At 57.5% G+C, this 17,670-nt stretch overlaps 1 protein-coding gene and 1 long non-coding RNA gene across 3 annotated transcripts in view; one reads left to right on the top strand and one right to left on the bottom strand.

Annotated features, from left to right (window-relative positions):
- The first annotated feature begins 821 nt into the window (after nucleotides 1–821).
- CELSR3 (cadherin EGF LAG seven-pass G-type receptor 3) overlaps nucleotides 822–17,670 on the top strand; it is a 30,492-nt gene continuing 13,643 nt past the window's right edge. Inside the window, exons 1-17 of one of the 2 annotated variants that reach the window (XM_027523808.1) lie at nucleotides 822–7,862; nucleotides 9,713–10,363; nucleotides 10,964–11,189; nucleotides 11,420–11,535; nucleotides 11,860–11,948; nucleotides 12,057–12,214; nucleotides 12,760–12,923; nucleotides 13,182–13,307; nucleotides 13,400–13,569; nucleotides 14,203–14,388; nucleotides 14,924–15,040; nucleotides 15,533–15,704; nucleotides 15,850–15,991; nucleotides 16,090–16,210; nucleotides 16,503–16,686; nucleotides 16,977–17,078; nucleotides 17,298–17,312. In XM_027523808.1, the coding sequence (XP_027379609.1) occupies nucleotides 4,121–7,862; nucleotides 9,713–10,363; nucleotides 10,964–11,189; nucleotides 11,420–11,535; nucleotides 11,860–11,948; nucleotides 12,057–12,214; nucleotides 12,760–12,923; nucleotides 13,182–13,307; nucleotides 13,400–13,569; nucleotides 14,203–14,388; nucleotides 14,924–15,040; nucleotides 15,533–15,704; nucleotides 15,850–15,991; nucleotides 16,090–16,210; nucleotides 16,503–16,686; nucleotides 16,977–17,078; nucleotides 17,298–17,312 (6,481 nt within the window). In that variant the 5' untranslated portion in view covers nucleotides 822–4,120. The remainder of the gene's footprint in view (nucleotides 7,863–9,712; nucleotides 10,364–10,963; nucleotides 11,190–11,419; nucleotides 11,536–11,859; nucleotides 11,949–12,056; nucleotides 12,215–12,759; nucleotides 12,924–13,181; nucleotides 13,308–13,399; nucleotides 13,570–14,202; nucleotides 14,389–14,923; nucleotides 15,041–15,532; nucleotides 15,705–15,849; nucleotides 15,992–16,089; nucleotides 16,211–16,502; nucleotides 16,687–16,976; nucleotides 17,079–17,297; nucleotides 17,313–17,670) is intronic. The other variant, XM_027523809.1, reaches the window with a different exon arrangement.
- Nucleotides 12,933–17,670, bottom strand: part of LOC113881025 — a 20,961-nt gene continuing 16,223 nt past the window's right edge. The window contains exons 2-3 of the long non-coding RNA XR_003507909.1: nucleotides 16,073–16,176; nucleotides 12,933–13,218 (exon numbers count right to left, since the gene is read on the bottom strand). This is a non-coding gene — a long non-coding RNA (uncharacterized LOC113881025). The remainder of the gene's footprint in view (nucleotides 13,219–16,072; nucleotides 16,177–17,670) is intronic.

Raw genomic sequence — 17,670 nt, 5'->3', positions numbered from 1 at the left:
ACAGTCTTGGTTTGGTCGCTGTAGCTTTCCTGATCTGCAGTAGAGGAAGTTGTTCTCCTTCTTGGGTTTCCTTTGGACTGTCCTGGGTGTTCTTGGCCCTCATACATTTTAGAATCCAGTTTGTCAGTTGACACACGCACGTACCCTGCACAGTCTTTACTGAGTTGCATTGAATCCATATATCATTTGGGAAGAATTAGCATCTGCACGATACAGGTATACCACACTTTATTGCACTTCACTGATACTGCATCTTTTACAACAAACTGAAAGGTTTTGAAGGTTTGTGGCATACCTTCAATAGATAATAGATGATACAAAGTCTATCGTCGCCAGTCTTCCAACAGCATTTTCTTACTTCCTGTCTCTGTGTCACGTTTTGGTAATTCTCATAATATTTCAAACTTTATCATCATTATTATATCTGTTATGCTGATCTGTGGTCAATGATCTCTAATGTTATTTATTTTTGGCTGTACCAGGAAGCCTGCTGTCTTTGGGGTCGCACAGAGTCGGACACGACTGAAGCGACTTAGCAGCAGCAGCAGCAGAAGCAGCAGCAGTACCAGGAAGCATGTGGGATCTTAGATCCCCAACCAGGGATCAAACTTGGCCCTCCGCAGTGGAAGTGCAGGGTCCTAACCACTGGACTGCCAGGGAATTCCTTGATGTTACTTTTAAAAAGATGATGTTTAGGCCCACCCAAGGATGCCAAAAAAAAAAAATTGATTATGATTCACTGAAGGCTTAGATGATGGTTAGCATTTTTTAGCAAAAAGGTGGGGGTTTTTTTGGTTTTTTGTTTTTTCTTTTTCAGCTATTTGTCATGAAGGATCTTAGTTCCCTGAGCAGGGATCAAACCTGTGCCTCCTGCAGTGAAAGGCAGAGTCTTAACCACAGACCAACAGGGAAGTCCTAGCAATAAGGTATTTTTAATTAATGTATGTACATTTTTTTTAGACATAGTACTGTTGCACACTTAACAGACTGTAGTCTAAACACAAATTTTATATTCCCTGGGAAACCAAAACATTCGTATAATTCACTTTACTGTGATATTTGCTTTATTGCGGTGGTCTGTAACCAAACCCACAGTATCTCTGAGGTATGCCTGTATTAAATCTTCCAATCTTTGAACATAGTTTTGCATTCCATTTATGTCTTTATGTTTCTATTTTTTCTTTCAGTGTTTATTGAGATATAATTGACCATATAGTTTAAGGTATACAACATAATGATTTGACTTACATCATGAAATGATTATGACAGTGTTCAGTGACAATGTTTTATTGTATGTGTGAAGAGTCATTGCACATACTGCATTATATTTATTCCTGGAATTTTACGTTGCACGATGCTACTGTAAATTGCATCATGAAGAAAAGTTTTCACTTGTTGATATATAGAAATTACAACTGATTTTTATATATTGACTTTGCATCCAGTGACTTTGCTAAACTCTAATAACTTATCTGTAAGTTCTTTTGGCTTTTTTGCATACACATTCCTGTTGCTTGGGAATACTTTTTTTTTTCCTTTCTAATCCTTATACCTTTTTACTATTTTTTTTTTTTTTTTTTTTTACCTTACTACACTGTTGAAGCCCTCCAATATAATATTAAGGCTTAAGGTCAAGAATTCAAAGTGTTGTTTTTCTCTAGTAATGCTCTGCTGCTCCAGAGGTAAGGAATTCACAAATAGTCTGTTTTAACTGGGGTTAGATTTTAGCCCAGTGAGTTTATCTAAGAAGAGCCAGGGTAGGAGAACTGTTATCAGACTGGCTAATGGTTAAGGTAAGGACTTCCCAGGTGGCTTCATGATAAAAGAATCCCCCTGCAATGCAGGTGACAAGGGCAAATACAGGGTAGAGAGGAAAAGGCATGAGGAGAGGATCTGAAATGTCCTAGAGGGCAGTGGAAAGAGGAGCTCTACTTGCTTTGCCTTTACAGGGAGCATGAGAAGCTGTCACCGGGGGTGGGGCATAGAGGTGAGGGCAGAGGGAGACGGACAGGCTTCCACAGAAAAGCAGCCGAAAAGAAAGGACAGCAGTGGAGGCAGAACTTCAGGGAGGACATGGAGCGTCCTCTGCAGGCACCAAGGGTGTTAAGGCAAGGTCCCAGTCTTCTAGCCCTAGGACAGGGAGCAGGGCATAACTTGGCCACGATCCCTTTAAACCTCAGAACATTTGCCCACACAGCCTCCAAGACCTAGGTGGCTCTTCCATCTTTTGGTTATTCAAAGATCTACTCAGGCAGATGGTTACACTGGCTCAGGCACCTCCTCTGGGATCCAGCATCCCTCTCCCTAGCGTCCCACCTATCTACAACCTTCAGTTAGTGTAAAGCTTTCCGCCCTCCTCTCGTTAGATCGTGAACCCTGAGGGCGAAGGTGCGATGGAAACCATGTCTTTGGCTTCCCTCCTCCAGCCCCTGCACCGAGCTCCCATCCAACCAAGGTCTGCCTTCAGCACCTCTCCAACGCCCATAGTAACCCAGACCGTACTTTCTTTGCTCTGACCTTAGGAAGTCCTCAGATTCTGAGACACCAGAGGGCACCACTGGAGCCCACCCACCGGCTCTCCGTAGTCACATGAGGTGCTGGAACTGGGAATCCCGCCTCCTGGAAGCGAAAAAGTCAATAAAGGGGCCTAAGAATATGCCATTTGATTGGTTAGTGGTGATGTCATAGGTACCGTTTGGGGCGGGCCAGAGGCCGAAGCCCAAGTTCTCGGCTGGTTCCAAGCAGGAGCCGCGCCCCTTGGAGCTTTCGGGGCCTTAGCCCTAAACCTCTCCTCCATCCAGGGACGCCGACGCCTTCTGACTGTGGCGTTGCAGCCCACTATCGGTGCTGCTTTACAGGCTGGGCCGTAGAACACCTCCTGGATTGTCTCTCCCGGCTATTCTGGAACCAGCGGAGCCTCCTCCCCCCAGACAATGAGTCTGCCGTGGGGGTGGAGCCACCCATTGTCCCAATAGAAACAGTGACTTTCTGATTGGAACGCTCGGTGTTCACGCCCCACGCCCCCGCTCGTCTTCGGTGACGTTTATTCCCCGGCGTCTGCCCATTGGATCTTACTTGAGTCTTACTTGAGCCGGGAGTAGAACAGCGCGGGCAAAACTGAGCTTTTCCATTAGTTCCTTCAAAGGGTTAAGGGACGCAGTCGTAGAGCGCAAGGGAAGGGATCTGAGGAATCCGAGCCTCAGTCCTGCGGCAACGCAGGGTTCATGTGGTATTCCAGAACACTGGAGACCCGCTACCCAAGAGAGGGGTGTAATTTCCAGTGGAAGAGCAGCCGGCCGAAAAACCAGGGAAGTTTAGCTTCTGTTCCGGCTTCGGGCGGGTCACCTCTGGTCCCTGCTCGGTTGGGGCGCTCCAAACAAGCAGATGGTCGCGACATGTTTCATGAGTTAAAACTCACTGATCGAACGGTTAAGGCTGTTCGGGCAGCTGGCACCCCAAGTCACTTCCGACCTCATGGTGGTATCTCCACCCAAGAGTTGAGAGAAAACTCTGCACATCGTAGGCACCAAAATTTCAGACCAAATTCCGGGACAGGGTTCGGAACTAGTGGTCAGGAAGGCGGGGCATAAGAGATCTGCAAGCAGAAGGCCGAAGACAGAGCTGAGACAGCGCCCTAGAGGGAGGGAGGCGGGTGAGGGCGGTGGCCACGAAAAGGAGGGTGGGACCAGGGGTGGTGAATCTCCCTGCCCGGTTCAGCACCGTGGGCAGCACTTGCGTTCTGCCCTCAATAAAGATGGCGATCATGACTTCTAAGTCGGCAGCTGCCATGCGCGATGGCCTGTGCCATCGGATTTGGAGTTTCAGGGCGGGGATGGAATGAACCATCGCAGCGGCCGGGAGCCATGTTGGAGCGGCGGGAGGCGGCAGCAGCGTCAGGGATGCTGTGGTGGGGGCGGCAAAAGCCGGGGCCGCTCGCCAAAGGGCCTCTGGCCGCGAAGTAGATGGTGCCCAGAGGGTGGCAACGGCGTGGAGCGACAGGCCTAGAGGCAGGGGACTGGGGTGGCGGCAGGGGTCCGGGTGGGGGTCCGAGCAGCGAGGCGGGCCCAAGGCCTGGACCGGGGTGGAGGACAGTGGAGGCAGTGTGGGGAAGTGGGGGGTGATGGCGAGGCGGCAGCCGTGGTGGGATCTCAGGGGGCCAACGACCCCGCTACTCCTGCTCCTTTCCCTCCTCTCTTTGTTCCCTCTTAGCCGGGAGGAGCTGGGGGACGGTGGGGGCCACGGCTGGGATCCGGGGGTAGCTGCTGCTACGGGACCAGGGGCGCGGATCGGCAACGGAGCCTTAGCTCTTTGTCCCGAGCCTCCCGGGGTCCGAGAGGACGGAGAGCCTGGCCTGGGAGTCAGGGAACCTGTCTTCGTGGGGCTCCGAGGGGGAAGGCAAAGCGCCCAAAGCGGTCGAGGGCCCCCGGAGCAGCCGGGGCTGGGAGCGGAATATGGGGTCAAGACATTTGGCAGCCGCGGGCGGGAGACCGGACAAGGACCAGGGTCTCTGTTATGCTGGCGCCCAGAGGTCTCCTCTTGCAGGCGGATAGGGCCTTTGCGAAGAGATAGTCTGTCACCAGAGGGTTTGTCCCCAGGGGTCCCAGGCCCGGAGAACAACCCTCCCTTCCCTTCGGACCTTCTGATTCGGCCCCGTGGTTCTCAGCCGGTGTCCTCTCGGAGGAATACTGGGAGAGGCTCCTCCCCAAAAGTGGGAACCACGCGCTGCTGCGGGGAACTGTGGGGACCAGGGCGCAGGGGTCAAAGCGAGAGAACAGCGACATCCCGAGCGAGGAGGACAGGCCCCCGGTCGGACCGCCCTCCCGGGGCCGTGGGATCTGGCCCCGGACTGGATTCAGCACCTCGCACAGCGAGGACAGCTCCCGAGTCTGGTTCAGCACCGCGCGAGTCTCGGACAGCTCCCGAGCCTACGCCCGAGCGCATGCGCTCCCGAGGTCTCTTCCGCCGCCGCTTCCTCCCGCAGCGCCCCGGGCCGCGCCCCCCTGGGGCCCCGGCCCGGCCTGGAGCCTGGAGAATACCCCTAGAGGGCCGGGCCCGCCCCCGTCGCGCCGCGAACCGCCACCCACAGTTTCCGCAGTACAACTACCAGGCACTAGTGCCGGAGAATGAGGCGGCGGGTACCGCGGTGCTACGCGTAGTGGCGCAGGACCCGGACACCGGAGAGGCTGGGCGCCTAGTCTACTCGCTGGCTGCGCTCATGAACAGCCGCTCTCTAGAGCTGTTCAGCATAGATCCGCAGAGCGGCCTTATCCGCACAGAGGCTGCTCTGGACCGCGAGAGCATGGATCGCCACTACCTGCGCGTGACGGCGCAGGATCATGGCTCACCGCGCCTCTCTGCCACCACCATGGTGGCCGTTACAGTCGCCGACCGCAATGACCACGCGCCGGTATTTGAGCAGGCGCAATACCGGGAGACGCTTCGCGAGAACGTGGAAGAGGGCTACCCCATCCTGCAGCTGCGTGCCACAGATGGTGACGCGCCCCCCAACGCCAACCTGCGTTACCGCTTTGTGGGGCCTCCAGCTGCGCGCGCCGCCGCCGCTGATGCCTTCGAAATTGATCCGCGCTCGGGCCTCATCAGCACCAGCGGTCGTGTGGACCGCGAGCACATGGAAAGTTACGAGCTGGTGGTGGAGGCCAGCGACCAGGGCCAAGAGCCCGGGCCGCGCTCTGCCACCGTGCGTGTGCACATAACCGTGCTGGACGAGAATGACAACGCGCCCCAGTTTAGCGAGAAACGCTATGTGGCACAGGTGCGCGAGGATGTGCGCCCCCATACGGTGGTGCTACGCGTCACAGCCACGGACCGGGATAAGGATGCCAATGGACTAGTGCACTACAACATCATCAGTGGTAACAGCCGAGGCCACTTTGCCATTGACAGCCTCACAGGCGAGATCCAGGTGGTGGCCCCTCTGGATTTTGAAGCAGAGCGAGAGTATGCCTTGCGCATCCGGGCTCAGGATGCAGGCCGCCCCCCGCTGTCCAACAACACTGGCCTGGCCAGCATCCAGGTGGTGGACATCAATGACCATACTCCTATCTTTGTCAGTACACCCTTCCAGGTCTCTGTCCTGGAAAATGCACCCCTGGGCCACTCAGTCATCCACATTCAGGCAGTGGATGCAGACCATGGAGAGAATTCCAGACTGGAGTATTCCCTAACTGGCGTGGCACCCGATACACCCTTTGTGATAAACAGTGCCACTGGCTGGGTCTCTGTGAGCGGTCCATTGGACCGTGAGTCTGTGGAACATTACTTCTTTGGTGTGGAGGCCCGGGACCATGGCTCGCCCCCGCTCTCAGCCTCAGCCAGCGTTACAGTGACTGTGCTGGATGTTAATGACAATCGGCCTGAGTTCACCATGAAAGAGTACCACCTCCGCCTGAATGAAGATGCGACTGTGGGCACCAGTGTGGTCAGTGTGACTGCTGTAGACCGTGATGCCAACAGTGCCATCAGCTACCAGATCACAGGAGGTAACACTCGGAATCGCTTTGCTATCAGCACCCAGGGGGGTGTAGGTCTGGTGACGCTGGCCCTGCCCCTGGACTACAAGCAGGAACGCTACTTCAAGCTGGTGCTAACTGCATCTGACCGTGCCCTTCATGATCACTGCTATGTGCACATCAACATCACAGATGCCAACACTCACCGGCCTGTGTTTCAAAGTGCCCACTACTCAGTGAGTGTGAATGAGGATCGACCAGTGGGTAGCACCGTGGTGGTCATCAGTGCCTCTGACGATGATGTGGGTGAGAACGCTCGCATCACTTATCTCCTGGAAGACAACCTGCCCCAGTTCCGCATTGACACGGACTCAGGGGCCATTACCCTGCAGGCCCCCCTGGACTATGAAGACCAGGTTACTTACACACTGGCTATTACAGCTCGGGACAACGGCATCCCACAGAAGGCAGACACTACTTATGTGGAGGTGATGGTCAATGATGTGAATGATAACGCTCCACAGTTTGTGGCCTCCCACTACACAGGGCTGGTCTCTGAGGATGCCCCGCCTTTCACCAGCGTCCTGCAGATCTCAGCCACTGACCGGGATGCTCATGCCAATGGCCGGGTCCAGTACACTTTCCAGAACGGGGAAGATGGGGATGGAGATTTTACCATTGAACCCACCTCTGGCATTGTCCGCACCGTGAGGCGGCTGGATCGGGAGGCGGTGCCAGTGTATGAACTGACTGCCTACGCAGTGGACCGAGGTGTGCCCCCACTCCGGACTCCAGTTAGCATCCAGGTGACAGTGCAGGATGTCAATGACAATGCACCGGTCTTCCCAGCTGAGGAGTTTGAGGTGCGAGTGAAGGAGAACAGCATTGTGGGCTCGGTGGTGGCCCAGATCACTGCGGTGGATCCGGATGAAGGCCCCAATGCTCATATAATGTACCAGATCGTGGAAGGGAACATCCCTGAGCTGTTCCAAATGGATATCTTCTCGGGAGAGTTGACGGCACTCATTGACCTGGACTACGAAGCTCGCCAAGAATACATAATTGTTGTGCAGGCCACATCAGCCCCTCTAGTCAGTCGGGCCACTGTACACGTCCGCTTGGTTGACCAGAATGACAACAGCCCTGTGCTCAACAACTTCCAGATCCTCTTCAACAACTACGTATCCAACCGCTCGGACACCTTCCCCTCAGGCATCATTGGACGCATCCCAGCTTATGATCCAGATGTCTCTGACCACCTCTTCTACTCCTTTGAGCGGGGCAATGAGCTGCAGCTGCTGGTGGTAAACCAGACCAGCGGAGAGCTCCGACTCAGCCGCAAACTAGACAACAACCGCCCACTGGTGGCCTCCATGTTGGTGACTGTCACAGGTGAGGGGCGGGGGTTAAGCAAGTGAGCCAGTGACCTTAGCCTGTCAGGTCCTCAGGGCCCCCCACAAGGCACTTCAAAGAGGGGTTTCCAGACTTTCCAAGAATCCCTTAAGTGCTGCGTTCCTGCACGCCACAGGATCTGCCATAGACCTCCCAGGTTAGGGTCATATAGTCTCTGCTTAGGGTCTTGGACAGTCTCCACTGAACCCCGAAGATTCTAGGGCGTTATGAGCAGACCTCATAAAGACTCTTAAACTGCTTTATTTAAATAATTACTTTTTTAAATTTCTTTTTGGCTGTGCTGGCTTTCTTTCAGTTGTGGCAAGAAGGGTCTACTCTCTAGTTTCAGCATGCAGGCTTCCCATTGCAGTCATTTCTCTTGTTGCAGAGCGTGGGCTCTGGGGCACTTGGACTTCAGTAGTTGAAGCACAGGGGGTCAGTAGTTGTGGTTCCGGGCTCTAGAGCACAGCTCAGTAAGTTGTGGCACACGCATTTGGTTGCTCTGTGGCACGTGGGCTCTTCCCAGATCGGAGATCAAATTCCATTTGTCTCCTGCATAGGCAGGAGGATTGTTTACCACTGAGCCACCAGGGAAGCCCAAGAACCGTCTGCTTGTTAATCTAGGGATTGCTCTCCTCCTTCTGAAAGGCTGGAGTAATGCTCTGGATGTCCCAGGAAAAGCCAGCATCATACCCCTGTTCAGATGAAGCGTTACTTTGGGTCCATTCTGACTCTCAGCCTGTGGAGAAGAGGGAGGCCAATCGTTTAGTGGTCGGGAACAGCATCTTCCCTTGGCAGCTTCAGACAGAGAGCAGACCCATATTAGCCTGGCTGCTATCGATGGGGCTGACTGAGCCCCTGCCCATTGGGAGAAAGTCTGGAGATCCACTTGTCTCTTCTGCAGCCGTGGACCAAGGCTTTTACAAACTGTTCCCTCAAAGGAGAGTGCGGGTGGGAAAAGCTCTTGCAGGCCTAAATACAGGAGGCTGCAGGGGTTGGGACAGACTTTACCAGTGCTTATTCTCCAATTCTGAGGCATAGGACTCCTGGCACTGCCAAAGAAGGCACATCTTCATTCATCCCTCAATTCCCTGGACAACAAACCCTGTCGGCCACCCAATGTGTGGAGATGAGGCATATAAGCACCTCATCCTCATTTCTGAGGGTGGCCACTGAAATTGCAGGACCCAGGTCTGGGGTGATGGGCAGCTTGCTGATCCAAGGATGCTGCGGAGGAGGTCAGGGTCCAAGATTCTCTTGGAGAGAAGGAACTTGCTGACCCAGGGTTCTGGGAGATGCGGTTGAGTGGTCACAGGCCTAGGGACCCTTCTAGTGAGCTGGGAAGACAGTTGGATAACCAGAGATAGGGAATAGGTGATCCCTCACCTGGAGGATATTCTCAGAGGGGATGTTTTGCTAGTTCTGTAGTGCTGGGGAATGGGAGGAAAGAAAGTCAGTCATCAGTGGCCTTTGCTCCTCTTTCTATCCTGATTGGCCTGCTGACCATAAACCTGGGGAAGGGTGGGTTACTGATCACTTAGGGACCATCTTGTGTGCTGTTGGAGGAATGACCTGCTGACCCATGGGCACTACTGGCGGGCAGAGAGTGGGTGGGTTGATCCCTGGCTCAGGCCATTCCCCATGCCGGAAGGAGGGGACAGGAAACAGTACCTTGCTGACACCTTGGTGCAGAGAGAGTTGGTGATCATAAGCCGAGACCCCCTTGTGTCCTGGTAAGGTCAGCCCACTAACACAGAGGTGCTGGGGGACTGGGCCAGTAACCCTCCTCTGTCCCTGGGAGGGGCGGGCGCTGACCCCACACTGACCTCCTCCCCCATTTCCACCGGCAGATGGGCTGCACAGTGTGACGGCCCAGTGCGTGCTTCGCGTGGTCATCATAACTGAGGAGCTGCTGGCCAACAGCCTCACCGTGCGCCTGGAGAACATGTGGCAAGAACGCTTCCTGTCGCCACTTCTGGGCCACTTCCTGGAAGGCGTGGCTGCGGTACTTGCCACCCCCGCCGAGGACGTCTTCATCTTCAACATCCAGAACGACACGGACGTGGGGGGCACCGTGCTCAACGTGAGCTTCTCGGCGCTGGCGCCCCGCGGGGCTGGAGCCGGCTCTACAGGCCCCTGGTTCAGCTCCGAAGAGCTGCAGGAGCAGCTGTACGTGCGCCGCGCCGCCCTGGCCGCCCGCTCGCTGCTGGACGTGCTGCCCTTCGACGACAACGTGTGCCTGCGCGAGCCCTGTGAGAACTACATGAAGTGCGTGTCGGTGCTGCGCTTTGACTCCTCTGCGCCCTTCTTGGCCTCCGCCTCTACGCTCTTTAGACCCATCCAGCCCATCGCAGGCCTGCGCTGCCGCTGCCCGCCCGGTTTCACGGGAGACTTCTGCGAGACGGAGCTCGACCTCTGCTACTCCAACCCCTGCCGCAACGGCGGCGCCTGCTCACGGCGTGAGGGCGGCTACACCTGCGTTTGCCGGCCGCGCTTCACGGGTGAGCGGGGCGCGGGGCTGGGGGAACAGGAGGCAGAGTGGGGGGCGGAAGTCAGTGCTGAGCATTGGGCATCACTCTTGAGCCACCCGGGGTCAAGTTGGGCGCGGTTATTCCAGAAGCGGTAGAACCCGGCAGAGAGGGAGTCTAAGGCCGCGAAGAAATAAAGGTCTTGGCTGGGCCAACCCCCTGGTGGCTCAGATGGTAAACAACCTGCCTGCAGTGCAGGAGACCTGGGTGGGGAAGATCCCCTGGAGAAGGGAATGGCTACACACTCCAGTATTCTTGCCTGGGAAATTCCACGGACAGAGGAGCCTGTCAGGCTACAGTCCATGGGGTCGCAGAGTCAGACACCACTGAGCAAGCATCTAACAGTTTAACTGGGCAGAGGAAGAGGAAGGGGCGTGACCCTGGGGAGGGGCATGGCCGGAAGGGGAGAGAGGGCAGGGTCTGGTATAATAGGGGCATGCCCACAGCGAGCGGGACTTTTGCATCTTCTTGGCTCTCACCTGGAGATCGTGGCCTTCGGAGGGGCGGGGCCCGCTGGAGCCGGGGGCGGGGCGTGGTCTGACCCCGCCTCTGCCGCCGACTTGACCCCCCTAGGCGAAGACTGCGAGCTGGACACGGAAGCCGGACGCTGCGTCCCGGGCGTCTGCCGCAACGGGGGCACCTGCGCCAACGGGCCGGACGGCGGCTTCCGCTGCCAGTGCCCGGCGGGCGGTGCCTTCGAGGGTCCGCGCTGCGAAGTGGCGGCGCGCTCCTTCCCACCCAGTTCTTTCGTCATGTTCCGCGGCCTTCGACAGCGCTTCCACCTCACGCTGTCCCTCTCGTAGGTGCTCGCCCGCATCTGCGCGCCCGCACGGGGTCCCCACCACCTCCAAGACCCGGGTTCCTGACTGCCCCCATCCTGGCGTCCCATGGGACACCGCCCCCTCCCCGCCCTCCCTCATCACTTCCTCCCTCACCTAGCCTGGGTGGGCTCCCTCAGACCTTCTTGTCACAGGGATGGTGGGTGTGAGGAGGGGGTCTTGCTTGTGACGGGCCCCTCCCCAACCCCAGGTTTGCCACGGTGCAGCCCAGTGGGCTGCTCTTCTACAACGGACGCCTGAACGAGAAGCACGACTTCCTGGCCCTGGAGCTCGTGGCTGGGCAAGTGAGGCTCACATATTCCACCGGTGGGTGCCCCCGCCCCGTGGGTCAGTGTAGGGACGAGGGGGTGCATGTGTGGGGGAGTTGGCTGGGGGTGGGGTGTGAACCCCCCAGGCCCTCCTGAACATGTAGCTCCACCCATGCCCAACAGACCACTTTCTCTCTCCATGAAGGCTGTGCTTCTCCCACGTGTCCAGAGGCACTCTGGTCCGGCCAGTGTGGCCACCAGCAGGGGGACGTTATCTGATGCATCCAGGGTCACCCTGGGAGTAGCTGTGCTTGCATGAGTGGGTAGGGGGAGGGGAGGCCTCACAGCTCTAGACCAGCCTCCATACACAGCTGCCTTGCAGGTGAGTCCAACACAGTGGTCAGCCCCACGGTTCCAGGGGGCCTCAGTGACGGGCAGTGGCACACAGTGCATCTGAGATACTACAACAAGGTGGGCACCACCCTCGGCCTGGGAGTTCGGGGAAGGGGCTGGGATACCAGGTTCTGGGATACCAGGTGACCCCTGGGGGTCCTGTTGAGTGACGTGCCAGGTCTCTAGCCCCGGACAGATGCCCTGGGGGGTGCTCAGGGCCCCTCCAAGGACAAGGTGGCTGTGCTGAGCGTGGATGACTGCGATGTGGCTGTGGCTCTGCAGTTTGGGGCTGAGATTGGCAACTACTCGTGCGCGGCTGCCGGCACGCAAACAAGCTCCAAGAAGTGAGCTCCCCAGCCCCTGAGCCCCAAGCCCCCTGCCTGCCAGAGCCCACCCCACCTTCCCAATACTGCCTCCAAACTCTCCACCCTTGCCCAAACCACCAGATTTTCCTTTCCCCACTCGAATGCTGAAACCCCACTTCACCTTAGCCCCCATCTCTGTGTTCTACCCCAGACTCCCCTCTTGTACACATTCCCCCAGGCACCCACTCTCCCAAATTCTCTACTCTCTTGGTCTTGCTAATGCCCCACAGCCCCACCTGACCCCTATCACCCCCCCAGCCACCCTTCTGGCTCCCTTTTTCATCCTCATCTTCAACCCCAGCCCCTTCCACCTTTCCCCAGACCATCTGCCCATCAGAAACTCTCCTTTGCACCCCCACAACTGAAGTCAGGCCCTAGTCCTTCCTCAGCCTGATCTTACCCTCCCCATTCAATCACCTTACCCTCTGAGTCCTACCCCCTCCATTTCCTATCCCCTCCCCCAACCCAGGAGCAAGCCTACCCTGGCCCCAGTCCCACCAATGACCTGGACCCCTGACCCCCAGGTCCCTGGACCTGACAGGCCCTCTGCTCCTGGGGGGTGTCCCCAACCTTCCCGAGAACTTCCCCGTGTCCCACAAGGACTTCGTTGGCTGCATGCGGGACCTGCATATCGATGGCCGCCGAGTGGACATGGCGTCCTTTGTCGCAAACAATGGCACCGTGGCAGGTAGGCCACGTCCCCATCATAGGGAAAAGGTGGAGGGCTTTATGGATGGACTCAAACTCTGACCACCTCCTTGTCTCCTTTTCTGGCAAGCATTCTGCTGCAGTCTGGCCTTTAGGACCTGAGTCCAACCAACTCCACCCCCTGCAAGAACATGGGGCTGAGGTCTTGGGCACTTTCAGCCCCCCAGGCCCTGTATTTTGTCCAGCGCTTGTGCCCTCTCTCGTGTTCTCATGGCCTCCATGTACTTTTCTCTCTCAGGCTGCCAGGCCAAGCTGCACTTTTGTGACTCGGGCCCCTGCAAGAACAACGGCATCTGCTCAGAACGCTGGGGTGGCTTCAGCTGCGACTGCCCGGTGGGCTTTGGAGGCAAAGACTGTCGGCTCAGTGAGTGGGCAGCCCGGGGCAGGAAGGGCCTGTGGAGTATAGCTTCTGTTCTCAACGTGAGGCCTGTGACTCTGCTCCTTTTACCCCCCCAGCTATGGCCCATCCCCACCATTTTCGTGGCAACGGCACACTGAGCTGGGACTTTGGAAATGATGTGGCCGTGTCTGTGCCATGGTACCTGGGGCTGGCGTTTCGGACGCGGGTGAAGCAGGGGGTCCTGATGCAAGTCCAGGCTGGGCCACATAGCACACTCCTCTGTCAGGTGCGTCTGCCCTCCTGAGCCCTTCCCTAGACCCCAGCTCTCAATCTTTGAGGCCACCAGCTCCGTTCCTGTGGTTTCAGGCCTGGTCCCTGGTGGCTCAGATGATAAAACATCTGCCTGCAATGCAGGAGACCTGCATTTGATCCCTGGGTGGGGAAGATCCCCTGGAGAAGGCAATTGCAACCCACTCTAGTGTTCTTGCCTGGAGAACCCCATGGAGACAGGAGCCTGACAGGCTACAGTCCATGGGGTCGCAAACAGCACATGACTGAGAGACTAAGCGTGCGTGTGTGTGCGCACACACACACACATACACAGCATACTTCTCTACTAGGAGCACTGATCATACTTGACCCTGCTCTCGACCTTGGCCCTTGACCCTCTTCCCTATCATATCCTCTGCAGGTATAGCGTCCCAGCCTAGCTCTCCCCTGCCACCTGCACTAATCCATGACCCCTGCCCCTTAACTTTACTCTCAGAAGCATAGAGTGCCCTGGCATAGGGCCCTCCATGCCAAATATAGCCTGTCCCTCTTGTACTGACCTCTGCTCTTCGTGACCCCACCTCCTGACACTCCTGGCCCCTGCCCAGTGTGGGGCTCTGACCCCAGGGCTGTGCCTCTCTGCCCGCAGCTGGATCGGGGGTTGCTGTCTGTAACAGTGACCAGGGCCTCAGGCCGGGCTGCCCACCTCCTCCTGGACCAGATGATAGTCAGTGACGGCCGGTGGCACGATCTGCGGCTGGAGCTGCAGGAGGAGCCAGGTGGCCGGCGGGGCCACCATGTCCTCATGGTCTCATTGGACTTCAGTCTCTTCCAGGTCTGACTTCTAACCCTGGGGTGGTCCATTCTCAGCCTTCCGACCAGACCCACCTCATCAGAACCCCACTCAGTCCAACTCCTCTTCTTCCGTCCACTGCACATAGTCTGATGTTGTCTCCCGAGTCCCCCTCCTCACGTCCTTGCTCTAAGCCCATCCTGCTCCGCCCTCCTCATGTCAGGGAGGCTATGCAGATTTCTGGCCTGGTCTTGGGGTACCTCTGTAGCTAGCACTTTGCCAAACTTCTTCTGGTCTCCTGATCGTCCCAGCTCAAAACCATGGAATTTCAGGGTCTATTCGGGGTCCAGGAGAGAGGGCCCAATCCAGAGCCCAGCTCTAGACTAAACCTTCCTGTCATTTATCCCCTGTGCTCCAGCAGGTCCTCTGTACTCGGGAGCATCTCATGCCCAGACCAGCCCTCTGGTCCAGACGTCCAGAGCGTGGTGCAAGGCTAGGATAAGGCCAAGGCTGCCACTGGGGTAGGGCAGGGGTTCATCGGTCCCCCCTCACCGTGCTGACTGTCCCCTTCCCCCAGGACACTTTGGCAGTGGGGAGTGAGCTGCAGGGCCTGAAGGTAAAGCGACTCCATGTGGGAGGCTTGCCCCATGGTGCTGAAGAGGAGGCTCCTCAGGGTCTGGTTGGCTGTATCCAGGTGAGGGTCAGCGTGCAAATACGAGGTGGGGCCTTAGGGTGAATGGTCAGAGCTCAGGGGTGCCTTGAGACCCGAGATGCTGCATTCACCTGGAGGTTGGTGTAGGGGTAGCGGTGACCAGAGCCATCAGAGACAGGTCAGGCCCTTCTGTGTTGTTGGACGTGAGTGCAGCTTAGATGATCAAGGGCCATTAGAGGCCTATGTCAGGGAGAGCATAATTAGGGTTCTCATGGGGGCACTAAATGGGAATATTGGATCAGGGTTTAGGGTACCCACTCCAGCATTCTTGCGTGGAGAATTCCATGGACAGAGGGGCCTTGCCGGGCTACGGTGCATGGCGTCACAAAGAGTCGGACACAACCGAGCAACTAAGCACACCGGGGTTTGTAGGGAGATTGCATGTCAGGGGTCACGAGACCATGTGGGTGGCTCTGCTGGACTCGGGGCTGAGGTGCTCTAACATGGGTCTCACCTTGCCGCCTGTGCCCGTAGGGAGTATGGTTTGGCTCCACGCCTTCGGGGTCCCCAGCCCTGCTTCCCCCAAGCCACCGGGTGAACGTGGAGCCTGGCTGTGTCATGACCAACGCCTGTGCCTCTGGACCCTGCCCTCCCCACGCTGACTGCCGAGACCTCTGGCAAACCTTTTCCTGTACCTGCTGGCCAGGTGGGGCCTGGGTGGGGGCAGGGTGATCTGGGGCTCATGGTGAAGACTGGGGGACCTGGAGAGGAGGCAGGCGCTGAGAAGGACAGATGCCTTCTTCCTCCCATGCCTGTGGCCAGTGTCCTCAGCTCCCTGACCCAACCCACAGGTTACTATGGCCCGGGCTGTGTGGACGCCTGCCTCTTGAACCCCTGTCAGAACCAGGGGTCATGCCGGCATCTCCCAGGGGCCCCCCATGGCTATACCTGCGACTGTGTAGGTGGCTATTTCGGGCACCACTGTGAACACAGGTAAGGGGCTGGGGGCTGAGGTGATGGAAAGAGTTGGAGAGGGTTGGGGAGGGTCGCTGAGCTATGGCGGAGGCATCTCACCTGGCTCTCCACCGCAGGATGGACCAGCAGTGCCCGCGGGGCTGGTGGGGGAGCCCGACGTGCGGCCCTTGCAACTGCGATGTTCACAAGGGCTTTGACCCCAACTGCAACAAGACAGACGGGCAGTGTCACTGCAAGGTGCACCTGGCCCCTGGCCTTTCACCTGTGCTGTAGCCATTCTGTGATGCTTGCTGACCTCTGACACAGCCCCTGACCCCTTACCCCTACCCTGTGACCTAACTGCCACCTCTTGTCCTTGACATCTGACCCCTCCCTTGTATTTCCCTTGAGGCCCGTCTTCCTTCTGGCCTGTGAGCACTGTTCTGCCAACCCTTTGCCCTTGATTCCACCCACTCCCCAGGCCCTGACCTGAAATCCTCACCTTAAGCCCTGACCCCTGACCTCCGGCCCCTGACCCTGTCTCAAACAGGAGTTCCACTACCGACCGCGGGGCAGTGACTCATGCCTGCCGTGCGACTGCTACCCAGTGGGCTCCACCTCACGTTCCTGCGCCCCCCACAGTGGGCAGTGCCCCTGTCGCCCAGGAGCCCTTGGCCGCCAGTGCAACAGCTGTGACAGCCCTTTTGCAGAGGTGACAGCCAGCGGCTGCCGGGGTGAGCAGGCTCCACGTGCAGCAGGCTGGCTCTGGCATGTTGCCCGCCAAGTCCCATGGCATGCTTGGCTCTCTGGGTAGGGGCTCTGGATGGCTTCTTGTGCTGCCCAGGGGCTCCCACATTGGCCCCAAGTATTTTGATGGCCTGTCACAGAATCTGATGGGCCAGCTCCCCTGAGGCCAGCAGCAGAGTGGTAGGCAGTGGGCCTGGGGTAGGTGAGGGGTCAGCGGATGTGGCCATCCCTGGCCCCAACCCCTGGCTGCCTGCCTCACTGTCTTCTTCCTCCCTAGTGCTCTATGACGCCTGCCCCAAGTCCCTGAGGTCTGGTGTGTGGTGGCCGCAGACCAAGTTTGGCATCTTAGCCTCAGTGCCCTGTCCTCGGGGGGCCTTAGGTGAGTACGTGGGGGACAGGCATATTGCTGAGGGTGGCGATTGGCCTGTCCTCTGACCGCTAGAGCCACCTCTTTTCCTGAGTTGGTTGGCCTTGTTCCTGCCAAGAGGTGGGAGCTGGGTGGGGGGCGACATTGGTCCCTCGTTACCTCTTCGTGGCTCTGGCTCCCTCCCCCTGACCCTCACTGAGCCTCCGTCTGTTTCTCTTGGCTTCTGGGCAGGATTGCGGGGTGCAGGTAAGGGGTACGTGTTTGCTCAGGTGCGCTGCCCCCTCCCACTGCCAGAGCTTTTGCAGACCCCTCCTGCTGCCTGAAGTCCCTGCAGACCCCTCCCCACTGCCTGAGGTCTCTAAAAGCTCCTCCCAATTGCTTGAAGTCCCTGGAGGCCCTTCCCCACATACACACTTCCTAAGGTCCTTGTAGACTCCTGCTCAGTTCCTCAGCTTCCTGCAGGCCTCTTTCTACTGCCTGAGGTCTTGAAAGACCTCTGCCCTCCATTGGAGGACCCCACAGATTCCTCTCCGTTGCCTGAGGTCCTTACAGAACCCTCCCCGCTGCTTGAGGTCCCCACCACGGCTGGACCAAAGCTGTCTCG

Source organism: Bos indicus x Bos taurus, chromosome 22 (assembly GCF_003369695.1).
Source record: "Bos indicus x Bos taurus breed Angus x Brahman F1 hybrid chromosome 22, Bos_hybrid_MaternalHap_v2.0, whole genome shotgun sequence".
Lineage (NCBI taxonomy): Eukaryota > Metazoa > Chordata > Mammalia > Artiodactyla > Bovidae > Bos > Bos indicus x Bos taurus.
This window is presented reverse-complemented; position numbering and strand designations above follow the sequence as displayed.